General features: G+C 48.7%; 1 protein-coding gene across 1 annotated transcript; it reads left to right on the top strand.

Annotated features, from left to right (window-relative positions):
- Positions 1-253: 253 nt before the first annotated feature.
- xpo1a (exportin 1 (CRM1 homolog, yeast) a) lies at positions 254-24,365 on the top strand. Its single transcript, XM_061232981.1, is given in 26 exon segments — positions 254-877; positions 3,049-3,180; positions 4,266-4,367; positions 6,527-6,599; positions 7,191-7,252; positions 7,642-7,686; positions 8,370-8,551; positions 9,384-9,432; positions 9,522-9,641; positions 10,131-10,259; positions 10,958-11,116; positions 11,431-11,628; positions 12,243-12,381; positions 12,959-13,092; positions 13,094-13,144; positions 15,030-15,186; positions 16,323-16,486; positions 17,156-17,290; positions 18,710-18,893; positions 19,293-19,399; positions 19,877-20,071; positions 20,697-20,865; positions 21,504-21,638; positions 22,009-22,168; positions 22,263-22,359; positions 22,869-24,365. Coding segments are annotated over 25 exon segments (3,219 nt in total). The 5' UTR covers positions 254-877; positions 3,049-3,054; the 3' UTR covers positions 23,016-24,365.
- Positions 24,366-27,421: the final 3,056 nt, after the last annotated feature.

The following is a 27,421-nucleotide window of genomic DNA, read 5'->3' as shown; positions in this document are numbered from 1 at the left end:
ATTTGTCACTGAAAGCGATGGCAAGGAGAACTTCATGTGCAAATCTGCCTGCCTTCTTTTTCCCACCAAGGGCGGAGATGTCGCGTAGGCGCTCGCAACAATTGAAATTGATTGACGGCAGATCCGGCCTGTACTGTGACGAGAAATCCGTAGTTTATTTTAATCGGACCAATGAAATGGCAGAGTGGGCGTGGACAACATCCAAACTTTCCGCGGCCCCGTCGGCTGAAAACTAAACCGAGATGGAATCTCCCAGTCTGAACCGGTTTCAACCGGTTATGAGTGTGTTACTTGAGAGGAGGAGAAACACAAGCGTACACTCTCTCAAACTGCCCCGCTGCACAAAATATTTCAGAATAGAACAAAAAAGTAAATCAAGGATTATTACTTCTTAAAATGAACCGGAATAACATATTACTCAGCCTGCCGTGAATACAGTTGGGAGAACCCACGTTAGCCGTTCTTAGCTACAAGCTATCTGTTAGCAAGCAGGACTCCTGGTGGAATACGTTAGCTAACGTTAGCTGATTGCTAGCTTAGCCACAGAAAGTAATTGAATTAAGTGTAACCTAGTAACACAGGAAGGTACATTTTTGGTTTGGCTTTAACGTTTTGGCAGGTGAGCTATCTAGCTAACTGCAGAACATGTAACTGCTTCGCCGTTGTCTTATTCTTTGATAGCTGGTTGGCTAGTTGCATATCAATATAAGTATAGGTAACTGACTAGCAATTAGCTTGCTAGTTCAGAATTGGCTCGGTGAGTAGATTGCGGCAGATTTGGCAAACTAAAAGCAGATAAAACAGCATAGTGTGTGCGTGCTAGTGTACTTTTGGGATTCAAAACCAAAGGAGGGGAACCGTGATTTTAAAAAAGTTGGTAAGTAAATATCTAACACTTGGGTTTTTTCTGTGTTGAAAGAGGTTGCGATGTGTGCGATTTGGTTAACTCGGGCATGGGTGATTGGAAGCGTGGTTCTGAAAAGTAAAAAAAAAAAAAAAAAACGGATATTTGAAATTGAATGGGAAAGTCGCATCTCCCCTACAAGTTGCAGCGCTCAGAAGGGAGCGAAATTGCAAACCGAAATTGCAGATCCACAGGGACTGGATGCCAGAGTATTTAACGTCAAACGATCAGTCGTGTTGAACATATCAACAAAGATGAATTGTGGAAGATTCTGGAAATAAATATTTCCCTCTTCGGCGATGAGAATGACCATGCATGCAAAAATCACGTGTTGTAACCTCGCTGAGAGGGAGGGGTTGCCCTGTCTGCGTATCCTGAAAAAAATATTACTGGCTAGCTAACATTAGCTAGATGGCTAGCTATCCACTGCCATGAGGAAATGTTGTTTTTTGTGTGAATAATGCTAGCTAGATTGTTAGCTATGTTAACTGGCTTGGAGCAAACGCATGGGTTTTCGGTGTTAAATGACGACTACTCGCTAGCTGGAAAGCTGTTTTACAATTATTTTCACGTAACGTAACGCAGCTAGATATGTAATTTGCTAACTCTGGTAAAGCTTTGTAACGTTAACTGCTGCAGCTAGCTAGCTAACAAGCTAGGTAACGTTAGGTTAAAACTAAAGCATATAGCTAACGTTAGTCTTACTAGTCTAGCTAGCTACGGCACAACGTATTGTTAATTAATAATGGAGGGGAATTAGCTAACGTTATTTCTTGTATTTTGCTAGCAAATAGCCATATTCGCTTCCACCGTCTCACATAGCTAGCTGTAGTCCTAGTCGGCTAATTTGTACCTAAATTACTCTGTAAATTGGCATGTATTTCATGAAGGTCGCCTTATTTATATGGCAAACTGTTACTCGGTGTTGGCTAGTCTCGTTAGTTAACTTTAACAGCTAGCTAGCTAATGTTGTCAACTTCGAAAGCCACTGGGTGAGGTTTAGCTGTTAACTGGCGTTAGCTATTTTGAATGGTAACGTGCTTCCTGTCTGACAGCTAGCTAACGTTAACGTTACTTGGCTAGCTAAATAAGAAGATATTATTGGCTTTTTTTTTTTCCTGTCGCCATTTGGTGTTAACTATTTAGCTAACCAACGTTGTTTGCAAATTAGACTCTTCGTTCAGTGACGTACAGTGTGCCTAATGTGCCTGATTCTTTTTGCGACTCGCAGTTGGATAGCTAATGCTAGCAAAGAACGCTAATGACTGTTATATTTGAACTTTTGATAGGTGCTGGTGGTGGGCACATGTATCGCCGTTTTTTAGCCAAATGAAAACCCGTATGTATTTGAAGTGAATCGCTTAAAATGATGAAGTGCCATCTTCATCGACTATCATGTTTTGTGCCTGGTTTGTGTGGTCTTTATAGGTTAGGTAGCTAGCTAGCGTGCTAACTGTGTTGTGAACAAGTGCCTTGAAGGAGTCTAATTGGGAAGTTTAGCTGTACTGTAACTAAGTTAGAAAGTTGCCATTAAAAAAGGCGGGTAACCCAGCCAAGTCCCATGGAACAATTGTGCATTGCATTAACGTTGCTAGCTACATAGCTAGGTGGCGAATACACGTTAGCCTAGCTACTCACTTTCTAAGACAATTAGCTGGCTAACGGGTTACGCAGCACAATATTGTGATGTGGGAATGTGTCGAACATTATTGCACCACCTCTAGCTACCAGTCGCACGTGTGAACCGCAACGTTCGCTTGCTAGCTAGCTAGCGAACGTTACCAAGCTAACCAAGGGTTTCACAAGAACACGAAGCAACAGGTGGCTAATGCGCGTTGTCCTCATCTAAACCTAGAGGGCGATTGATCTGAAACCTATTGCTACGCGGTTCGTATGAAAACATCAGCGGTGGATTTCAGGCTGCTGGTTTCTTGGTAATGAAAATAAATTCAAGCAGCGGTCATGTATTGGAAACGTAAGTGTACAAAGACCATAGGCACCGGGTGTGCGGCAAAACCCTGCTTTGCATGCGGTGCTTTTGGGGATGACCGAACCGTTCGGGAATGTGCGTCCTGATCCTAATCGAGGTTGAAATTCACACGACGTTGAATTTCCGTTTTTTTTCCCTACCCCACCTCCTACAGAGCTCCATGCCAGCAATTATGACAATCCTGGCCGACCGCGCAGCGCAGCAGCTGCTGGACTTCAACCAGAAACTGGATATCAACCTGCTGGACAATGTGGTCAACTGTATGTACAACGACATTGGATCACAGGTAGGACCAATAGTAATCCCAAGCGGGTGTACTGCTGTAATTGTGTTGAGTGCACCGCAGTTGCGGGGTCTTTTTAATGTGACTTTTTTAACTGAGGTCTTAATACTGAATACTGTGTCTTGTTCACTTTTTGTTCCAAGTGCCATCATTGCAGTGAAGGCTTAATACCTTGGATTGTGTGAATGAAAGGAACAAGGACGGAACTAGATTTAGTGTGAGCTGACATTATTTTCTGAGAGAACTGGATACGTGCTGAAATTAAGAGTTTTGCAAGTCCTTCTAAACTTTGGGATATTCTATTCAAGTTCTGCAGTGTCTGATGGTTTTAGTGGTTCTCCTTCAACCAGGAGCCAATCCAGACATTGGAGGGGGAGGTGGACTTTTTAGACAATCAATGACTCAAATTTATCACCTAAGTGCTGAAACGGGGAAAAAAAACCGGGCAGACACTGCGGTCCTCCAGGGCTGGAGTCTACCCTCTTGTTTTATGGCACCCGAAAGTGTATTGATGAAGCAGGGTGGCCAGGGAGAACCAGTGCTGCTGTGCCCCATTGTGAATCATTTGTGTGTGCGCTTGTGTGTCTGTGTGTGTGCATGTGTACATATATATATATATGTATGTATGTATGTATGTATGTGGTGAGTATATATGTGTGTGTGTATATGCGTGTATATATATGTGTGTGTGTATATGCGTGTATATATGTCTGTATATGCGTGTATATATATATATATATGTGTGTGTGTTTATATGCATGTGTATATATATGTGTATATATGTGTTTGTGTGTGTGTATGCGTGTGTATATATATGTGTGTGTGTGTGTGTGTTGCAGCAGAGGATGGCTCAGGAGGTTCTGTGTGTGTGTGTGTGTGTGTGTGTGTGTGTGTGTGTGTTGCAGCAGAGGATGCTCAGGAGGTTCTGTATATGTGTGTGTGTGTATATATATATATATGTGTGTGTGTGTATGTGTGTATATATATATGTATGTGTGTGTGTGTGTGTGTGTGTGTGTGTGTGTGTGTTGCAGCAGAGGATGGCTCAGGAGGTTCTGTATATATGTGTGTGTATGTGTGTGTTGCAGCAGAGGATGGCTCAGGAGGTCCTGACCCATTTGAAGGAGCATCCTGATGCCTGGACGAGAGTGGACACCATCCTGGAGTTCTCCCAGAACATGAACACCAAAGTGAGTCCGAGCTCCGCCGCAGGGCCACTGTGGGGAACGTCCTGTGCAATTATGACCAAGGACGTGAGCTGACATTGAGCTTCATATTGTTGACCTCAGAATGATAAGGTTGTGACTGTCATTTTTTGGAAAAAAATTAGTTGTCTCATGAATATGTTGTTTATAAGCCAATAGGATAAGTTCATAGGATTTTGATATTGTACATTTGGCATACTTGTATGCTGTCTGATTCTGTCATTTTGATCTATGAAGTACTGCCCTGCTTCTTTTTTTTTTGCTGTGTTAGGATGTAAAATCTTTGAAGAACGACTCCAAACGCAGATAGAACCTTATAATTCCAAGGTCATGATTAGTTTCTTTTCCCTGTTACGATGGAGTTATAATTGGTTCACTGTACTTACACGGCTAGCTACCACACGTTGGTCTGCAAAAGAGTAGTAATCTTGGAGAGCCAGTTGAGACCTGTTATTTTGCGTACATCCTGAAATGTTGTCACGTTTCTTTTCTGGTCTGCTACAGATCCCCTGAGGCTTAGCCCCTCTCACTCAACTGTTTACTGTAAAAATGGCTCTTCTTCATTCCTCCACTCTGCATAACTTCACTCTGAGGGTCTCGTGGTTACATTACATTACATTAACGGCATTTGGCAGACGCACTTATCCAGAGCGACGTACAGTTGATTAGACTAAGCAGGAGACAATCCTCCCCTGGAGCAATGCAGGGTTAAGGGCCTTGCTCAAGGGCCCAACGGCTGTGCAGATCTTATTGTGGCTACACTGGGATTAGAACCACCGACCTTGCGTGTCCCAGTCATTTACCTTAACCACTACGCTACAGGCCGCCCCTGGTTACCTGCCACTCAAACTGACCTCCACTTCACAAGTTTTTAGATTTGTTATCTAGCTGCCGCGTTTATTCGAAGCAACTTTACTTGATTTGACTAAGCAGGGGACATTCCCCACTGGAGCAATATGGGGGTTAAGGGCCTTGCTCAAGGGCCCAGCAGCTTCACTGATGTTCTTGCGAACCACCAACCTTCCGGGTCCCAGTCAAGCTTCTTAGTCACTGGGCTACAGGCCGCCCTGTTTTGTGTTAGGTTAGCCGACGCTTTGCATCCAATTTAAACTGACCTGGAGTCAGCGTGTGGGCTGTGTCGCAGCTGAATGTGCATCACATGCTGATAATCTGAAGGCCAGTGGTGTTTGGATGTGCAGCTCGATAGTGAGTGCTGTTGGGTTTCCTCGCTGTAGTGGTCAGGCACAGGATGTGGTTTTGTCTGGTTTCTCTTTCAGCGGGCGTTCGTAGCTAATGCCCGAGTTTGATTCATCAGCAGTTTTTAATTACTAACGCTTGCCAAACATGAAGTCATCAGCTGGTCAAAAAAACCCCCACCTCTAACGCCTCAAAGCTTCTTAAATGTACTTTATTCCTTTATTATGACAATTTAAACAAATATGTATTGATGTATGCACCACTGTTGCTGTGGATTATTTGGCCTTTTTTTGGCGATTTTAGTGGTTTAAACGCCACAATAAGTAGATGAGTGAACGTGGCGTGTTGGCAGGAACAGTGCTGGGGCTGTACCTTCAGTGACTCCACATTCTCATCCACATCACAAATGCCTCTCTGCTCTGTTATTCTGCTGTTTTCCCCTTACCTATACACAAACAAACGGGCTTTAACACGGCAGCTTCATTTTTCATTCTTATACTTGCCGAACAACGTTACATAGACTGTGTAGTTGTCTAGACTCATGTTGTCTGCTTCATCACAAAGTAAGCGAGTGGAAATGTTTTTATGTTCAAACAGTAAAATGACGTGTGAACTGCTTCCATGCACATCAGCCAATAGGGTTGGGCAAATGGCAGTTATGGAACTTCAGGGCCAATATCAATATCTCAACATATGAATGATGATGAGTCAAATAAGGCACCCATTAGCAACTTTGTGTGTGTGTGTGTGTGTGTGTGTGTGTGTGTGTGTGTGTGTGTGTGTGTGTGTGTGTGTGTGTGTGTGTGTGTGTGTGTGTGTGTGTGTGTGTGTGTGTGTGTGTGTGTGTGTGTGTGTGTGTCCCCTTGATGCTATAAGAAGCCTGGTTTGATGTGGTTTCTGTTTCGGAACTGGCTGTCATCTCTGACCCCTCCCCCTGTGTTTTTCAGTACTACGCACTGCAGATTCTAGAAACGGTGATCAAAACAAGATGGAAGATTCTGCCCCGGAACCAGTGTGAAGGTGAGCTGACGGTGGTGCCACACCTTCTCCGATCACATCGCCTGCCGCCTCTCCCCCCCAATTTTACCAAATCATGGTGATTGTTGTGAAAGGAACCTCTTACAAAGGCGCAGTTGCATTGGTCTGCTTGCAGCTGCGTAAGAACTGGAGGAAAATGAAAGCGAACGGTGGCGATTCAGTTTCTCTGTGCAGTGGCACTGAGACGGTCAGCATTCGCACATTGAGTGTGTGTTCCAACCTCTGAGTTGGGCTCAATTTCCCCCTACTCGCGAGCTTGCAGTGGGCTGCCGTCTACCCAGCTCAAAATGTCCTGGTCTTGTGTGTGTGTGTCTGTGGGCACAGAGCTTGCGTTTGCTCAAAGCCCGTTTGTGCAGGATTTGGGACACCCAATTCCGCAGCATAATGGCCAGAGGGAAATGTTGCCCTGCGCGGTTTTGTGTTTGTGGCGTTCGTGCGGACGCTTCGGAGGGAAGACCGGTTGCCTAGCAGCGCGCGGCGGGTTGAGGGGCAGACGGGCGGCCATCTTGCTTCCCCTCTGCTGCCGGTTCGAGGCGCTGCAGGTGAATAACTCAAACTGTGATCTGCTTCCAGGCATAAAGAAGTACGTGGTCGGCCTCATCATTAAAACCTCCTCCGACGCTTCGGTCGTCGAGGTGAGTGCTTACGCTGACCTCACCTCCGGGACAGAATAAACCTGCAATTTTGGGGGTGGTGAGGGTGGGGTGTGTGTGTATTTATTTCATAGGGCAGTTTAGTCTGCATTTTTACCTACTGGATCATCATACTAGCTCTCAGTTTATTTAGTGTGTTGATGTCTGTTTTTATTTCTGGAATTACTAGTGTTGCTGTACTTTACTTTTGGGTATTGTCTTGTAGTCGTAATACAATATTGCTCAAGTGATCATACACTGTACTGCAGAATATTTAGCAAAAGCATAAAGTTTAAACATAACCAACCTGTTCTTAAGTTACAACGATTCTGTTCAGAATTGCAAGGTATGTCTGTAATGCAATGTGATTTATGGAGTTCGTTGCGTTTCAGAAAGAGAAAGTGTACATCGGAAAGCTCAACATGATCCTGGTCCAGGTGAGTGTTTGAAAAACTCTTACAAAGCCTTGACCTCTTAATGTCACCTATTGACTGCCACTGTAGAAAATGGCTGCCACAGACCTCAAACGGCCTATAATATTATCATTGATTACACTCATCAGCAAGCCTTTGGCTCGTAAACATTCAGGAACTGAAGTAGCACAAAAATAATAAGCCTTAAAATAGCACTGTCCTTTTTAATGAAAGTAAAATTGGACGAGACCACGTGACTCTGGATAAAACATGAAGACAAAGCTGCTTCTTTTTTTTCCTTCTTTTTTTTTCTTATCACTTTTTAAAATGATCTCAAGTCACTGAGTTTGTACGAATGAAGCAGCGTTCATTCTCTCTTTCTCCCTCCCTCTCTCTCTGTCTGTCTCCCCCTCCCTCTCCCCCTCCCTCTCCCCCTCCCCTCTCCCCCTCTCTCTCTCTTTCTCTCTCTCTCTCTTTCTCCCCCCCTCTCTCTTTCTCTCTCTTTCTCTCTCTTTCTCTCTCTTTCTCTCTCTTTCTCTCCCTCCCTCCCTCTCTTTCTCTGTCTTTCTCTCTCTCTCTCTTTCTCTCTCTCTCTTTCTGTCCCTCTCTTTCTGTCCCTCTCTCTCCCTCTCTCTCTCTCTCTCTCTCTCTCTCTCTCTCTCTCTCTCTCTCTCCCCCTCCCTCCCTCTCCCCCCTCCCCCCCCCAGATCCTGAAGCAGGAGTGGCCGAAGCACTGGCCCCACTTCATCAGTGACATCGTGGGGGCGAGCCGCACCAGTGAGAGCCTGTGCCAGAACAACATGGTGATCCTCAAGCTGCTGAGCGAGGAGGTGTTCGACTTCTCCAGCGGACAGATGACCCAGGTCAAAGCCAAGCACCTGAAGGACAGGTAACCGCAGCCTTCGCCTGGCAGCTCACAGGCGGACCAGGAGCCTTTACCTGGGAGCTCACAGACACACCTGTGCAATCTTCCAGATGTCGCTGCGCTTCAGAATATTTTTCATAACCATTTTAACATGTCTTAAAAATACATAAAACACTACACGTGGTACATGTAGTGATGGTGTATTTTCACACGATTTTCCGGAAAGAAGCTAGTGCTGCTCTAACTTCCGATTCAGCCTGTCCTCAAACGCACACTCAGCTCGTATTAACCTGGCCTCAGACGGGAAGTCTGTTTTGCCACTTCCCCCTACACTGCCCCAATATTAATCTCTGTTGGTAGTTTACTGGAAGTGAACAGTAACCCATAATGGCGGTAGTGTGTGGGAGGTGACTGAGCTGCCCAAAGCCCTTTATCTTTAGTGACATCATTAACTGCTCAGACCGCTGTCTAACGGTTTCAGTTGGTTTTTAAAAACCCCATTTGAAATATCATTCATCGTCAAATGATGGTTAACGGGTTATTACACTCGACATCACCTTTTAGCTGTGAACTTGTTTGTATGCCCACTTTATAGTTATACTTGAATCCGTGCTCTTATTTCAACATTTATGAACTAATACCAGTTTGGCTTTTAAAACAAAACTGGTGGAAAAGTATGCTCTGCTGCATATAATCGATATGAAATTGCGATGCAAATGAGATGGACACACCTACTCATCCCGCAGTTTCTGAATTGTGTAGAAGGCGGAGCCTGGCTGAAACAGCGAGTGCTCTGACTCTTTAAAGTGAAAAATAACTTGACCGTATTGTTTTTTTTTTTTTTTTTTTCTCCTAGCATGTGTAACGAATTCTCTCAGATATTCCAGCTTTGCCAGTTTGTCATGGTACGTATGTGTATTTATTTATTTAATGAAACTTGAAACCTAATTTTCTAGTGAATGTTTTGTTCAGTTAAGCTCTCTTGTTTTTCCAGGAAAACTCCCAGAATGCAACACTAGTCCAGGCGACACTAGAAACATTGTTGCGGTTTCTGAACTGGATTCCGCTGGGCTACATATTCGAAACCAAACTCATCAGCACACTTGTGTACAAGGTAACTCATTAAAAGATGAATCAGTGAATTTGCTCATGGCATGTACCAATAATTATTATAACTTATTACAAGGGGAATTCATTTGTACTTTATTGATCTCTGCAAAAATAGGATATTTCTTTAAATAAAATTGTGGGTTTTGTTTTGAAAAGTACCTTGATTTTGAGTGAAAGGAACCTCTTACAAAGGCGCAGTTGCATTGGTCTGCTTGCAGCTGCGTAAGAACTGGAGGAAAATGAAAGCGAACGGTGGCGATTCAGTTTCTCTGTGCAGTAGCACTGAGACGGTCAGCATTCGTACACTGAGCAAACGGAGCTGTGTGATAGTGAGAAAGGAAAAAACTCTCTAGAGTCGTTGCGATGGAAATGACCTGTCTCTGTCTCTGTCTCTGTCTCTGTCTCTGTCTCTGTCTCTGTCTCTGTCTCTGTCTCTGTCTCTGTCTCTGTCTCTGACTCTCTGTCTCTCTGTCTCTCTGTCTATGTGTTTTAGTTTTTAAACGTCCCCATGTTCCGGAACGTGACCCTGAAGGGTCTGACTGAGATCGCGGGCGTGAGCGTGAGCCAGTACGAGGAGCAGTTCGTCACCCTCTTCACCCTCACCATGATGCAGCTCAAACAGGTACACACACCTGTCCCTGTCTCACCTGTACCTGTCTGTCTCACCTGTACCTGTCTGTCTCACCTGTACCTGGAAATCTAAAACCCAGGTTCAGAAAGTAAAAGTCCTCCACAGTATCTCACCTGGGTTTGCTGATTGGTGCAGCTCTGCAGCCTTCAGGTAGAGAGCTGATTAGTGAAATCAGCTGGCAGAGTTCAACCCGTGGTAGGAGTTTTACGGTCTGACCCCTGGACTTGGTACCCCTGCTTTGGGGTTACCGATTTTGGACTTATCGCCGGTGTGGGGCGGGGCGTGGTGTGGGGCGTGTGGCCGGTGTGGTGTGGGGCGTGTGTGTGGGGCGTGGTGTGGCTGGATATTTTTACTCATTGTTGGCTTCATGTATAAGAGAAAGGTATTGAAGCGGTTTAAACCCAGGCGGCCCACGGCTCCCAATCAGGCTCCTGCAGTGGACCCCTATGTTCATGTTGAAAACCCAAGGTCTAAACTATTTCACCCCCTTCCCCTTTGTCCAAAAATAGAAATCTGTCTCCTGATTTTCTGCGAATGCGCTGGCGTTTAGGTGAATGCCTGATGAAAGAAAGCCTATAAATAATATGAATTCTGTTCTTTTTTTTTTTTTTCCTGTTCCTTTAATGTTGAGCGTGTGTTGCCTGTTAACCGTTCTAAAAATACGGCCCTGTGCTGTGTACTTTGGGCAGATGCTCCCGCTGAACACCAACATCCGGCAGGCCTACTCTAACGGGAAGGACGACGAGCAGAACTTCATCCAGAACCTGAGCCTGTTCCTCTGCACCTTCCTCAAGGAGCATGGCCAGCTCATCGAGAAGAGGCTCAACCTGAGGGAGACGCTCATGGAGGTGAGAATCCCCGCCCCCCCTCTGCGGGGTCTCACCTCCACCCCTGTATACATTTCCCAAAACCTTTTTGAAAAACTCAACTTTTCAGTCCGAAAATAATAAATAAAAATGTTTGGAAAGACATCTTGACAACGGTGGTTGGACCAATTATTATTATTATTTTTTTCCATAAAGTATTTGAATAAAAAAAATACTACGTATCTGACCCAGGCATGGCAGTGAAGCAGTGAATCGGGTTGGCGGAGGTGCGGGTGTCATGGCGGGGGTGTTTTGGGTGGCAGAGACGGACACACGGCCCTTCTCTCCCCCTGCAGGCTCTGCACTACATGCTGCTGGTGTCGGAGGTGGAGGAGACGGAGATCTTCAAGATCTGCCTGGAGTACTGGAACCACCTGGCGGCCGAGCTGTACAGAGAGAGCCCCTTCTCCACCTCCACCTCCCCCCTCCTCTCCGGGACCCAGCACTTCGACGTCCCGCCCCGACGACAGCTCTACCTGCCCGTGCTCTCCAAGGTGAGCGCCTTACCCTTCCCCTCTCTCTCTCCCCCCACCACCCTCTCTCTCCCTCTCTCTCCCCCTCTCTCTCTCCAAGGTGAGTGCCTTACCTTCTCTCTCTCTCTCTTTCTCTCTCTCTCTCTCTCTCTCTCTCTTTCTCTCTCTCTCTCTCTCTCTCCTCTCCCCCCCCCCCCCTCTCTCTCTCTCTCTCTCTCCAAGGTGAATGCCTTACATGCCCCCCCCACCTCCCTCTCTCTCCCCACTCTCTCTCCCTCCCCTCCCTCCAAGGTGAGTGCCTTACCTGCCCCCCCCCGTGTCTCTAAGGCGAGTATATTTATTTTGAACATTTCATTAAAAAACCCCCAAAGTTGTCAATATTTTATTACCACAGGAAAATGTAGCCGCTATCAGTGTTCTTCCTTCATCTAATGACTCCCCATGTGCCGATTTTAGTTTTAAATTATTTGGTGTTATTAGGACAATTCCAGTAATATTGTGCGTGACTGAGCTGTCTGTATCCCAGAGGTGAGCAGCGCGTGTCTTGAGTAGGCGCTGTCAGTTCTGGAAAGTTCCTTCATGCCTCCCCCCCCCCCCCCCCCCCACCCCCCCCCCCGCCCCCCCCCCCCCCCCAGGTGCGGCTCCTGATGGTCAGCCGCATGGCGAAGCCGGAGGAGGTGCTGGTGGTGGAGAACGACCAGGGGGAGGTGGTGCGTGAGTTCATGAAGGACACCGACTCCATCAACCTCTACAAGAACATGCGCGAGACGCTCGGTGAGTGAGCGCCCTGCCCTGATTGGTGGGTTCTCTGGGCCAAGCCCCCGCCCACACCCCAGAACGATGGCTATGTATAAGTGTATAGTTTTTACTCAAGTGGGGTAGCGGAGTTCCTGCCACAACTATTAACTGTAACGACAACGACAGTGATGAATGATATCTTTGAGGTTAATGATATCTTTGAGGTTACTTTCAGAGCAATTTTGTTTCAGCTGCATGAACGAAATAACCCTGACAGCCAATCAAAATCCATCCAAATTTACAGGGTGTCGCGTTCATAATGGCAGTGACGTAGCCAAGAGACTTTCCGTTTGTTGATGAGTTTAATAGCAACTAATAAATAACACGGTGAACTCAATTACCTTGAGCTTCCTGGGCCGAATCAGGTTCTGATTTTAAGGTGAGAACACGAACCAGCGGCCATTTTGAGCCGGGGTCTAGAGAAAACCCCTCGCTGTAAATCGGCGGACTGCGGTTGAAATGAACACCTCCAGGAATAGGGTTGGGGAGCCACTGGGACGTTGGAGCGGTGTAGTTCCTGTGCTGTATTGACCGCCCGTGCTCCCCCCCGCAGTGTACCTGACGCATTTGGACTACGCGGACACGGAGCGCATCATGACGGAGGAGAAGCTGCACAACCAGGTGAACGGGACGGAGTGGTCGTGGAAGAACCTGAACACGCTGTGCTGGGCCATCGGCTCCATCAGCGGGGGCCATGCACGAGGAGGACGAGAAGCGCTTCCTGGTCACCGTCATCAAGGTCCGACTCGCACCGCCCCTTACCCACCTCCACCCCCCCTCACCTGCCTCTTACCCACCTCCACCCCCTCACCTGCCTATTACCCCACCTCCACCCCCCTCACCCTGCCCCTTACCCACCTCCCACCCCCCCCTCACCTGCCCCATACCCACCTCTACCTCCACCCCCTCACCTGCCTCTTACCCACCTCCACCCCCCTCTCCTGCCCCCTTACCCACCTCCACCCCCCCTCTCCTGCCCCTTACCCACCTCCACCCCCCCTCACCTGCCTCTTACCCCCCCTCACCTGCCTCTTACCCCCCCTCACCTGCCCCTTACCCACCTCCACCCCCCCTCTTACCCACCTCCACCCCCCTCACCTGCCCCTTACCCACCTCCACCCCCCTCACCTGCCCCTTACCCACCTCCACCTCCACCCCCTCACCTGCCCCTTACCCACCTCCACCCCCCCTCTTACCCACCTCCACCCCCCTCACCTGCCCCTTACCCACCTCCACCCCCCTCACCTGCCCCTTACCCACCTCCACCCTCCACCCCCTCACCTGCCCCTTACCCACCTCCACCCCCCTCTTACCCACCTCCACCCCCCTCACCTGCCCCTTTCCCACCCTCCACCCTCACCTGCCCCTTTCCCACCTCCACCCCCCCTCACCTGCCCCTTACCCACCTCCACCCCCCTCTTACCCACCTCCACCCCCCTCACCTGCCCCTTTCCCACCTCCACCCCCCCTCACCTGCCTCTTTCCCACCTCCACCCCCCCTCACCTGCACCTTACCCACCTCCCCCCTCACCTGCCCCTTACCCACCTCCACCCTCACCTGCCTCTTTCCCACCACCCCCCTCACCTGCCCCTTTCCCACCTCCACCCCCCTCACCTGCCCCTTACCCACCTCCACCCCCTCACCTGCCCCTTTCCCACCTCCACCCCCCTCACCTGCCCCTTTCCCCACCTCCACCCCCCTCACCTGCCCCTTTCCCACCACCCCCTCACCTGCCCCTTTCCCACCACCCCCCTCACCTGCCCTTTCCCACCTCCACCCCCCTCACCTGCCCCTTACCCACCTCCACCCTCACCTGCCTCTTTCCCACCACCCCCCTCACCTGCCCCTTTCCCACCTCCACCCTCCTCTCCTGCCTCTTTCCAGTTCTTTATGTACCTCCTCCGGTCCCCTTGTTCTGTGCCTGAACCTGAAATAGATTGAGGTCCGTCATTTCTCCCGGCTCCTTGTTCTTATGAATTAAAAAGAAAACTTTGCAGTGTGGAGAATTTACTACCTCGAGGAAAAAGTGCATTTTGATTTCAGCTGGTCTTTAACGAGGATGGAGCTGGATTGATTTTATCGGGTCTGTTGAGGAACGAGGAGGCGAGGCAGGGGATGAAATAAGCGTTTGGGACGAGCCCACTGTAGCTCTCCGTGTGCCGAGCTCTCCGTGCAGGACCTGTGTGTGTTTAGTGTGCTGTGGTTAGCCCCGGCGCTAACCTGCCCCTGCTCTCCATGCAGGATCTGTGTGTGTTTAGTGTGCTGTGGTTAGCCCCGGCGCTAACCTGCCCTGCTCTCCGTGCAGGATCTGTGTGTGTTTAGTGTGCTGTGGTTAGCCCGGCGCTAACCTGCCCTGCTCTCCATGCAGGATCTGTGTGTGTTTAGTGTGCTGTGGTTAGCCCCGGCGCTAACCTGCCCTGCTCTCCGTGCAGGATCTGTGTGTGTTTAGTGTGCTGTGGTTAGCCCCGGCGCTAACCTGCCCTGCTCTCCGTGCAGGACCTGTGTGTGTTTAGTGTGCTGTGGTTAGCCCGGCGCTAACCTGCCCTGCTCTCCGTGCAGGACCTGTGTGTGTTTAGTGTGCTGTGGTTAGCCCCGGCGCTAACCTGCCCTGCTCTCCGTGCAGGATCTGCTGGGGCTCTGCGAGCAGAAGAGGGGGAAGGACAACAAGGCCATCATCGCCTCCAACATCATGTACATCGTGGGCCAGTACCCCCGCTTCCTCCGCGCCCACTGGAAGTTCCTCAAGACCGTGGTCAACAAGCTCTTCGAGTTCATGCACGGTGAGTTACTGTACAGCCACTTTCATCCAACGCAAATTACAGTTGATTAGGCTATGCAGGGGGCAATCTTCCCTGGAGCAATGCGGGGTTGAGGGCCTTGCTCAAGGGCCCAACGGCTGTGCGGATCTCATTGTGGCTCCACTGAGGCTTGAACCACCAACCTTCCCGGTCCTATTCATGCGCCTTAGCCATTAGGCTACAGACTGCCTCACGGTGTTGGGAGATGATCAGTCCTGCAGGATGAACTCTTTATCCGTGTTCATGCCTTGAGTAAGCCTCAAGTAAAGCAATGAAAAAGAAATTTAAAAAAAAAGAAGTGATTCTGACACATTATTTATTGAGGTTTTTAGTTGTTAAATTTCTGCCTCTTGAGGATAGGTAAAGCCTGTATTTCAGAATTAAAAGGCTGATTAATGTTTTATATACACACACCCGCCCACACACACACATTTCAGGCCTTGGCAAAGCTAACCTTGTGCATTAGCTTGTAGTGAATAATTCACAGCCACGCCGAGTATAAACCATTTTGCAGTCGTTGTTCTCTGAACTGAGTTCAGGCTGGAGCTGGCCTCAATGACGTGAGCGTAGGCCAGGCTGCAGTTCGTCAGTCCATTGCTCAGCTCTCATTGGCTGAATTTTGGCAGTTTGGCTCTCATTGGCTGAATGTAGGGGGGTTTGGCAGTTTGTCCATTGGTAATGCTTAGCTCTCATTGGCAAAATTTGGCTTTGGCTTGATTGTCATTGGCTGAGATTAGGTTTTTAGCAGTTTAGCTAGGCTCTCATTGGCTGAGTTTGGTTTTTTTTTGTAGTTTGTGTGTTGGTAATGCTTGGCTCCCACTGGCTGAGTTTGAGGTTTTTGGCAGTTTGTGTGTTGGTAATGCTTGGCTCCCACTGGCTGAGTTTGAGGTTTTTGGCAGTTTGTGTGTTGGTAATGCTTGGCTCCCACTGGCTGAGTTTGAGGTTTTTGGCAGTTTGTGTGTTGGTAATGCTTGGCTCTCACTGGCTGAGTTTGAGGTTTTTGGCAGTTTGTGTGTTGGTAATGCTTGGCTCTCACTGGCTGAGGTTGAGGTTTTTGGCAGTTTGTGCGTTGGTAATGCTTGGCTCTCACTGGCTGAATCTGGGCGTGTCTTGGGCAGAGACGCACGACGGCGTGCAGGACATGGCCTGCGACACCTTCATCAAGATCGCGCAGAAGTGCCGCCGCCACTTCGTCCAGGTGCAGGTGGGCGAGGTCATGCCCTTCATCGACGAGATCCTCAACAACATCAACACCATCATCTGTGACCTCCAGCCCCAGCAGGTGCGTCCTCCTGTTTCTATAGCAACGCCCTCTCACGAAGGATGGCCTTTACATGCTCATCGCATCAAAGAGCTGAGAAGAAGAACGATGCCGATCTCAACTATCAGCTCCTGTTCCGCCCTCAGCCTAGCCCAGGGGTGCACAGCAAGGGGCTGGTCCCCTTCTGGATATTTCATTGGCTGAATAAAGTCTTGATCAGATATTTGTATGTGCGCCAGCTACAGCCTCAGACTGCAAGTGTATCCTAAAGATTGTACTGTGCGCTCAAGTGCAGGAGTGAACCAGCATCATTTCTAGAGCTGTCAGAAAAATAAATTAAGGTAACTGGTTGGAACAAAACCCGGCTTGCAGACCGGACCTCCAGGACCGGAGTTGTTGTGCGCCCCTGATCTAGCTGTAGGAGAGGCTGGGAAGTGCAATGCACGTGTGTGCCTACGCACGTCTACTGTTCCTCTCTGAGAAAAGCCAGAGACCGCGTTCAGTTTCAAGACACTGCGCCTGTGTGATGGTCAACAACTGCAAGATTAATCTGCATAAGCAGATTTAGGGGCAAAACAATTTGTCCTCTGAGTTTGGACTCCTCACTGTTGTTTACCCGTCTTCTGCTCGCATGCTTCTCGGTTGGTTGCGTCGACGAGGTAATGCGAATGTTGCTGACCTCTGCCCCAGGTGCACACCTTCTACGAGGCCGTGGGCTACATGATCGGCGCGCAGACGGACCAGGCGGTCCAGGAGCACCTGATCGAGAAGTACATGCTGCTGCCCAACCAGGTGTGGGACAGCATCATCCAGCAGGCCACCAAGGTGAGTGTCACCTGTCCCCCGCTCACTCACCTGCCCCCAGCCCGGTCACCTGTCCCCCGCCCGGTCACCTGTCCCCCGCCCGGTCACCTGTCCCCCGCCCGGTCACCTGTCCCCTCGCCCGGTCACCTGTCCCCCCGCCCGGTCACCTGTCCCCCCGCCCGGTCACCTGTCCCCCGCCCGGTCACCTGTCCCCCGCCGCCCGGTCACCTGTCCCCCCGCCCGGGCACCTGTCCCCCGCCGCCCGGTCACCTGTCCCCCGCCCGGTCACCTGTCCCGCCCCTCGGTCACCTGTCCCCCGCCCGGTCACCTGTCCCCCGCCGCCCGGTCACCTGTCCCCCGCCCGGTCACCTGTCCCCCGCCCAGTCAGCCCCTCGGTCACCTGTCCCCCGCCGCCCGGTCACCTGTCCCCCGCCCCTCGGTCACCTGTCCCCCGCCCGGTCACCTGTCCCACGCCCGGCTCACTCCTCACTCTCAAAGCCTCAAACCACTTCATAGGGGGCGACATGGCTCAGGCAGTAAGAGCAGTCGTCTGGCAGTCAGAGGGTTGCCGGTTCGATCCCCCGCCCAGGCTGTGTCGAAGTGTCCCTGAGCAAGACACCTAACCCCCAAATGCTCCTGACGAGCTGGTCGGCGCATTGCATGGCAGCCAATCGCCGTCGGTGTGTGAGTGTGTGTATGAATAGGTGAATGGAGAAGCATCAATTGTACAGCGCTTTGGATAAAGGCGCTATATAAATGTCTGCCGTTTACCGTTTACCATATGAAGGCCCTTACATAAGAGCACATTCACAAGCTCTTATAATATCCTTCAAATAGTGTTACCGCAGTAATTGTTCCCCTAATTATTGATTTATTTCAACAGTAATTCAGGCAGGAGTGCATGAATGTTTGATTGTTTTGGTTTTGTGTGAGCAGTCATAATTAACTTTAAAATGTTCGGCTAGAAGAGTCCCATGTCTCATTATTACCTCTCGCCGATGGTTAAATTGTGTGTGTAAATGTATAAATGACTAATGATTTGTTGTTCACACGCGCACTTGTTACTCAAATGTGGTCATGAATACATTTTGACACAAAAAAACAATGGTGTGCCTTTCCCCTTGAATATGTTCTCTTGTGACTGGCTGCAGAGGTGTTGGCATGAGGAAATGCCTGGACCATGAAAAGACCTTGATCCCCTGTAATGGGCATCTAAAAAGAAAAGGCCTTAATTCTCCTTTTCAAACAAATGGTGACAATCAGGTTATTCCAGTGTTGAATGTGGTCTGGCTTTGACAAGTCCAAGTGGGTGACGTGAACTACTCGACTTGATGGATGATTCTCGTAATCCTGTCAACCCGAGTGAAACCCCGTTGGGATTTGGGTGGAGCCCGGTGTTGGGTTGGGAGTGGAGGGGTAATTCAGTCGCTCCTCTCCCAGAACGTAGACATCCTGAAGGACCCGGAGACGGTGAAGCAGCTAGGCAGCATCCTGAAGACCAACGTGCGGGCGTGCAAGGCGGTGGGACACCCCTTTGTCATCCAGCTGGGCCGCATCTACCTGGACATGCTCAACGTGTACAAGTGCCTGAGCGAGAACATCTCCGCCGCCATCCAGACCAACGGTTAGCACGTTAGCTCCACACAGACGCGCACACACACACACACACACGCCATGTCCAAGTGCCTGAGCGAGAACATCTCCGCCGCCATCCAGACCAACGGTTAGCACGTTAGCACTACACACACACACACGCCTCTGTCCAGTGCCAGTTAACAAGAGCACTTCTCAAGGCTCAAAGAACAATGGAAGGTCTAGAGGTCATAGGAAAATCATTGTTCATGCGAAGGTTTTATTTTATGTGCTTATTTTCGTGATTTGGTCGTATTTGTAGTGTAGCTTGACGAACTGTTGATTAGGTTTATCTTTTTTTAACTTTGTTGGATTGTCTTCACTATCGGTTGCCTTTTTTAAAAACGATTTCATTAATTTATTTTTCCATCTCTGTGGGTTGACTGTGCAGGAGAGATGGTGACCAAGCAACCTCTGATCCGAAGTATGAGGACTGTTAAACGTGAAACCCTGAAGCTCATCTCCGGCTGGGTCAGCCGCTCCAATGATCCGCAAATGGTGAGCGCAAAAATATCTGTGCAACCCCCGAAAGAAAAGCTAAAATGCTATACATCGTACATAACGGGGCAGCCTATAGCCTAGTGGCTAAGGTACATAACTGGGACCCGGAAGGTTGGTGGGTCAAGCCCCAGTGTAGCCACAATGAGATCCACCCATCTGTTGGGCTCTTGAGCAAGTCCCTTAACCCCACATTGCTCCAGGGGGGATAGTCCTCTGCTTAGTCTAATCAACTGTAAGTCACTTTGGATAAATGGGCTAAATATCAAATTATCATAATTATAAACTACTGTATGTATCACAAATGTGCTGCCGGTTGTTGGCGGTGCTAATGTGCGGTTGTTGGAGTTAACGGGCGGTGTTAATGGACGGTGCTAATGTGCGGTTGTTAGCGGTAACGGGCGGTGTTAATGGACGGTGCTGATGTGCGGTTGTTGACGTTAACGGGCGGTGTTAATGGCGGTTTGCGGTGCTCAGGTGGGGGAGAACTTTGTGCCCCCGCTGCTGGACGCCGTGCTGATCGATTACCAGCGGAACGTTCCGGCCGCCCGGGAGCCGGAGGTGCTCAGCACCATGGCAACCATCGTCAACAAGCTCAGCGGACACATCACCTCGGAGATCCCCCAGATCTTCGACGCCGTCTTCGAGTGCACCCTCAACATGATCAACAAGGTGCGTTTGGGCTCTCCAGGGTTCCTCTACAGGGTTCCTCCTCTCTGTCACCAGGGAGGTTCTCCTGTCCCTGCTGCCCTAGGCTTACTCTTGTGGGGGTTTAGGCTAGAGATTTCTGTGAAGCGCATTGTGACAATTTGTGAAATGCACTTTACTAGTGGTCTCAAACTTACTGCCATGGAGGGCCGTGTGTGTGCGCTGTTTTTTATTTATTTTTTATTCCAGCCTCAGATCTTGGTTATATAATTTGTTCCAACTATTTGCGGAATTAATTAGGCCTGTAGGTTTGCCCGTGATGTATGTAAAGTGTTGTTTGTGTTGTCTTAAGTAACAAATGTTGCTTACATCCAGTGCTTTAATGCAGTTAAATGCATGTGGCTGTGTGAGTAATTGGAATCGTTTAAAGCGCTAATTGGTTGGAGTGAAAAACCCGCATACACACGGCTCTCCCTGCTAATGAGTTTCAGACTGAGGCCACTGCACTATAACAATTTTGATTTGAGTTGTTGTCACAATTGCGTGTTTTATACAGGTTGAATTAACCTGCCGATTCGGAAAGATTAGACATTTAATGTTTTTGTTAAACGGCTGAACGTGCTTTTCCTGCCACCGTCCGTCTCTCCAGGACTTCGAGGAGTATCCTGAGCATCGAACCAACTTCTTCTACCTGCTGCAAGCCGTGAATTCCCACTGCTTCCCGGCGTTCCTGGCCATTCCGCCCGCACAGTTCAAGCTGGTGCTGGACTCCATCATCTGGGCCTTCAAACACACCATGAGGAATGTGGCGGACACAGGTCAGCGTCGCGGTTAACATTAGCGCTGCCATGTTGTTCACTGTAATAACGTTAGCGCTGCCATGTTGTTCACTGTAATAACGTTAGCGCTGCCATGTTGTTCACTGTAATAACGTTAGCGCTGCCATGTTGTTCACTGTAATAACGTTAGCGCTGCTCTGTGGCTCACTGTAATAACGTTAGCGCTGCTCTGTGGTTAGCGGTTATAGTGTTAGCGCTGTGGTTCGTGGTTAATGTTAGCGCTGCTCTGTGGTTAGCGGTTATAACGTTAGCGCTGCTCTGTGGTTAGCGGTTATAACGTTAGCGCTGCTCTGTGGTTAGCGGTTATAAAGTTAGCGCTGTGGTTCGTGGTTAACGTTAGCGCTGCTCTGTGGTTAGCGGTTATAGCGTTAGCGCTGTGGTCCGTGGCTAACGCTAGCGCTGCTCTATGGTTCATGGTTAACGTTAGCGCTGCTCTGTGGTTAGCGGTTGTAGCGTTAGCGTTGTGGTTTGTGGTTAACGTTAGCGCTGTGGTTTGTGGTTAACGTTAGCGCTGCTCTGTGGTTAGCAGTTATAGCGTTAGCGCTGTGGTTCGTGGCTAACGCTAGTGCTGCTCTGTGGTACATGGCTAACGCTAGCGCTGCTCTGTCGGTCCGCAGGGCTGCAGGTCCTGTACACGCTGCTGCAGAACGTGGCGCAGGAGGAGGCCGCCGCGCAGAGCTTCTACCAGACCTACTTCTGCGACATCCTGCAGCACATCTTCTCTGTCGTCACGGACACGTCGCACACGGCCGGTGAGAAGGGATTCCTCATTTCGCCTCTTCCTTTTGCTCACAGAAGCGTTCTGCCATTGAGGCGACAGGCACCTTAGCCGCTAGGCTACAGGCACCTTAGCCGCTAGGCTACAGGCACCTTAGCCGCTAGGCTACAGGCACCTTAGCCGCTAGGCTACAGGCACCTTAGCCGCTAGGCTACAGGCACCTTAGCCGCTAGGCTACAGGGCACCTTAGCCGCTAGGCTACAGGCACCTTAGCTGCTAGGCCATAGGCTTCAGGTGGCCTTCCCTCCCACCATGTGGGTGTCTCTCCGTAACGTGATGCGTTTGCGGATGTGTGTTTGTGTTCTGCTGACGGAGAGGCCTTGCGGTCCTGTCTCCTCCCGCAGGGCTGACCATGCACGCCTCCATCCTCGCCTACATGTTCAACCTGGTGGAGGAGGGTAAGATCAGCGTGGCACTCAACCCCTCGAACCCCGTCAACAACCAGGGCTTCATCCAGGAGTACGTGGCCAACCTGCTCAAAACCGCCTTCCCGCACCTACAGGAGTAAGTTATGACGGACGGCGAGGGGCTCGATTTTGGACGTGTTCGGTAATAAATGGCGGTTTCTAACGTGCGGCGTGTTGGTTGCTTCTTTCAGCGCCCAGGTCAAGGTGTTTGTGACGGGGCTGTTCAGTTTAAACCAGGATATTCCAGCCTTCAAGGAACACCTGCGGGACTTCCTCGTGCAGATAAAGGTCAGTTGCTGTCCCATAAGCTTCTATTTTTTTATGTTTTGTTATTGCTTTGAAACCAGCGGTGGGCACTCTTCTGGAGGCCCGGTGTGTATGCAGTCTACATCCAGTTCACACCTGTGTCACCAGGTGAACTGACTAATCAACTGCTCGAAGTGCGGAGTAACAACGAAAACCAGCAGAGCCTGTTTTCATTTTCAGCCTAATTTAGCATCCCTTACTCTCCTAAATAGCAGTTCCATAGATCTCTAGCTGTAGAATGAGGTGTGCTTTGTCAGGGTTGGAGTGAAAACCTACAGGACTGTGGACCTCCAGGAACAGGGTTGGGCAGCCCTGCTCCAGCTGTTGAATGAGGTGTGCTTTGTTTGGGTTGGAGTGAAAACCTACAGGGACAGTAGATCTCCAGGAACAGGGTTGGGCAGCCCTGCTGTGAGTGTGTAGGTGATGGAGCAGGGTTGGTCGGCCGGGCGGTGAGTGTGTTGGTGACGGAGACGCTTTGTTTCTCCCTGCAGGAGTTTGCCGGAGAGGACTCCACAGACCTGTTCCTGGAGGAGCGGGAGGCGTCTCTGCGCCTGGCACAGGAGGAGAAACACAAGCTGCAGATGTCCGTTCCGGGCATCCTGAACCCACACGAGATCCCCGAGGAGATGTGCGACTAACCGCAGGGACAGATTGTATATTTGTGTATAAAAAAAAAAAAAACAAAAGGAAAAAAAAAAGAGAAGAAAAAAAAATAAAGCCAAGAGTCATGGAAGCTCTTCCCATGGGCGTTACGCAAGCCAGCCCCGCCCCCCCCCATCCGGAAGAGTCCAAGCACTGGTGTTTCTTGACCAAAACGATGCCAATATGTACATTATACTGTTTCAGCCCCCAACGGTCCTTTTTACACAGTACGCGTTTTGTATGGAGAACTTGGTGTAATATCTTCCCATTGTTGAGTCCGTCACGCTTATCTGTTTGGTCATGTTTCTTTATTTAGCGCTGCATGAAGTCAGAATTAAAGACCTTCACTCCCCCCCCCCCCCCCCTCTTCCCCCTCCTCACCCCCTTTTTTGCCCATTTTATTTGTTTGTATCCTTAAAATAAATCTATATATTCCCACAGGAGTACACAAGAAAAACGAACACACATGCAGGAAAAAAAAACAAACGTCTGTGTGTCAAGTCATCTACAGAGAAGAGGGTTCTAGAACTGACGGCATTGGTGGTCTTCTGTGATTAATTTTTTTTTTTTTTTTTTTTTTCTTTCGGTTCTGGAATTTGAGGGGCGCTGGGAGGTCTGGCTGGAGAATGTGAGGCTTTGAGCTTTGTACAGTGAAGGTGTGCACGATGCAGCGTTTGAGGGTGAGGGTCGAGGTCCAGCTTGTCGTGGTTCTCGATTGGATTGAATACATGCAGTTTTGTTACTAGACAGGAATTCTGAAGCAAGGATAGATTATGTGCATATCACTCCTCCCCCCCTCCCCCCCATTGTAAAGCCTCTTTTAATACCACGGGAACATAAAGTTGGTTATTTTTACAAAGGTGTGCGTGTGTGTGTGCGCGTGTGTGTTTGCGCGTGCGCGCATGTGTGTGTGTGTGTGTGTGTGTGCTGTCGCTTTGTCGACAACAGGTTTTTGTTTTCCTCAATGAGGACTGTTGCTCATTTTGTGAGCTTTCATTAAATCCAAGGTTAAAAATATTTATGGGTTAGTGTAGGCTGCCTCTTTATGACAAACTGGTGTTAATTCAAATGGCTTTTGAGGTGGCACTGTACTAATTCTACATGGGGTTTCCATGGAGTAGTGCTTCAAGAACACGACTTGAAGAGCAGAAATTAAACTGGGTTTACATTTAATTTTTGTATTTTTTTGAAAATCCTATCCCAATAACCCATGAGGCTTTCATTCAGAGCTCATCTGATTTAGACTCACAAACCTGATCTCAAACGGCTCAAATACTCCCTACCCTAAGTGTTACATTTGTTGTGAATCTTTTTGAAACTGATTAAAGTTGAGAGGATTTTACAAACTCACAGTCTCCTGATGATTTCCTGCGGGCGTGTGGGGATGGGAGGAGGCGGTGCGGTCCTGCAGTTCTGCTTCCGCAGGCATTTTAGTTCTGGCCGCCATTTCGCTGAATTTTCATCGCTCACGAGAGTGCAGGTATACAGAGGTCTCACTGGGGAGATAAAGCTGCTGTTAGTTAGGGGCTGTTTGCTTCTTCTTTTCATAAGTCAGTCTTCTGTATTTTCCCCCCACTAGGATGGGGAATGTAGTGCTGGGATACTCAAATCTGGCTCTCGACTCCAAATCCAGCCCCGGTTTTCATTTCTCCTGGATAATTAACTGAACAATTAGTTTTACTGATACCTGACCCCCAGGTAAAGGGAAGGTGGTAAGCCAGAAGTTATCGGCCCTCGGTGCCCGTGATTTGATGATCCCTGGTGTAGGGGGGGGGGGGGGGGCCGCAGTGGGTAGCACTGTCGCCTCACAGCAAGGAGGTCCAGGGTTCGAATCCCCGTCGGCCGGGGCCTCTCTGTGCGGAGTTTGCATGTTCTCCCCGTGTCTGCGTGGGTTTCCTCCGGGTACTCTGGTTTCCTCCCACAGTCCAAAGACATGCACGTTAGGCTGATTGGAGAGTCTAAATTGCCCGTAGGTATGAGTGTGTGAGTGAATGGTGTGTGTGCCCTGCGATGGACTGGCGACCTGTCCAGGGTGTATTCCTGCCTTTCGCCCAATGTATGCTGGGATAGGCTCCAGCCCCCCTGCGACCTTGTTCAGGATAAGTAGGTTAGGATAATGGCTGGATGGATGGATGGTGTAGAGGGTTACAGATGGAGATGGTATCGCACCAGGGCTTGGAGTCCTGACCATCAGCCACACTGGGGGGTTTTATATGGGCTGAGATATGGCTGTCTGACACACTGATTCTTAAACGTTAATGAAATCTTAAAATGTGTGAAGCCTTAGAAGTCCAGTCACGTCCCATCGTACATACAGTACTGCTGGCAGGCCAATGCTCTTAAAACCCCTTTAAGGTGCAGAATCACAAATGTGTGATTAGGGTTTTCTCAACTGGTGTAAGTCACTGTTGGTAAATTGAGAACAATGGAGTTCTTGAACACTGACTTTGGAATTTTGGAGAAAAATATTCCCCCCCAAAAAAAAAACCTACGGTACAAGTCCAGTACAAACTGGTGGCCTTTTAGTCTCTACCCTAGAAACCAGGGTAGTGCAATAAGGTTGGCAGGGTGTTGCTGTAAAAGGGCATGCACGCTCAGTCAACCTACCCTACATAAATAAAGGTTCGTTAGTTACATGAGTTACCATGTAGAGTGGTGGGCGGTACTGATACATACATTTAATAGTTGTGATTCTAGGCGCTGAATTACGAGCTCTTAATGCATGCCTTTTTGAGTGGGATAAATGGGCTTTATGGAAAGTACCAAAAACTACCAACAGCCTACATAATGAAAACCTCAGTGAAATGATATTGTACTGTGCAAAGATACTTCAAGTCCCTACAGGATACAGAACATCTGCCGGATATAACCGGTTGTTGGATCCATTACAGTGCCTGTTTCTGTCTTTATAGGTAATGTAATACAAATGTCATGTGTTTCGGGCTTCATTCACTCTCGCAAAGGATGCCAACGTGTCTCAATCTCGTTGGAAATATCCTCAGGGCCTTCTAGCCCTCGTGCATTTTCAAACTTTAAGGCCATTCATCAGAGAAACTTGCGCTCACATTCCACCGTGCATTCTTCGCTGATAAGATTAGCTGAAATGCTGTAAACCACGAGCATATTTTCAAAACTGGTCAGCTTTCAAACAGGTAAATGTGGTAAATGTGCGGAAAGCGGCATTCGCAACTGAATTGCTCGTTTAAGTTGCGGTTAGAAATGCAAGCTACTGCGAATTGCTCAGAATAGTTTCTCAGAAACTGCATCCTGTGGACCAAAACATTTGAAAACAGCGGAGCCGATATTCATTGGGTCAGCTCTAATTGCACAACAATTTTGGCTAAACCTGCAGTTCCTCCGCTTTGCCTTTGTATGGCAGCATAGATTAAAGAGATTAATACTGCCCTCGGAACTTCACCGACGCCCGTGAAAGGAAAAGTCAAAATGACAAATCTTTCTCTCATTACGTATATGTATACGTAAAACAATCTGTGGGCCCCACTCAGATTTTACGTTGCTACACAATCCTGACCACATTAAAACTTGATATGGATGGCACGCCTGCTATCCATGCGTTGTCAATATTATAATTCCATTCAAGTGATACAGCAGTTCGTTAAATCCGTAATAGAGCTATTGTATTTTGAGCACTATATTTCCAGTCGCAAGAACAGGTGCCACCTGTCAATCAACTATTAATACGTCGTCCGTCATCCCCGTCTCTTGGCTAATGATGTAAGCTACATATGAAATGGGGGAACTGAACAACGTAAAACTGTTGGTTAAGGAGAGAGGATAAACCGTATCCTATGTTTAAAACTAGTTCCTCATCTGTGGAAATGAGCAATATTAATTAAGAAATGTGCATCACCAGTGCTCTTAAATTAATAGAGGCGTGTGCTTTCATTCTGCTAAACATTGACATACTTAATGATCATGTCGCGAATGATTCCTGAAAATAAATATATTTTACATTTTGAAGAGCATTTGCTATTAAATGAAATTTCCATACACCCGAGCAAAATGCTTCTATTTTCATCCTTGCCCCCGGGATATAGATATTGTATATCGGGATATAGATAGCGAACTTTGTGATTTCCACTATTAATTTGCATTCGATTTAGACGGAAACAATAACTATGTGCAAATTTTGTTGCATCCACTTTACCGTACCGTTTCCTTTTTTCGGGTTGCTAGGCAGTTCCCACATAACCTTTACCATTCATTTTAGTGTTGCCTCGAATCGTTCGATTCGGTGAACGGCTTTTATCTTCGGAGGATTCTGACCAATCAGAAACGAATGCGCGTAGAAAAAATAAACCAATCCCCGTTCCTGTCCACCAGGGGAGGGAGTGACCGCGAGATTACCGAAATGAGCCGAACCAGACAAGGAAGACAGGAC

The sequence above is a fragment of the Conger conger genome, chromosome 2 (genome assembly GCF_963514075.1).
Source record: "Conger conger chromosome 2, fConCon1.1, whole genome shotgun sequence".
In the NCBI taxonomy this organism is placed as follows: Eukaryota; Metazoa; Chordata; class Actinopteri; order Anguilliformes; family Congridae; genus Conger; species Conger conger.
Note: the sequence above shows the minus strand (reverse complement) of the source record. Positions and strands in the feature narration are given on the sequence as shown.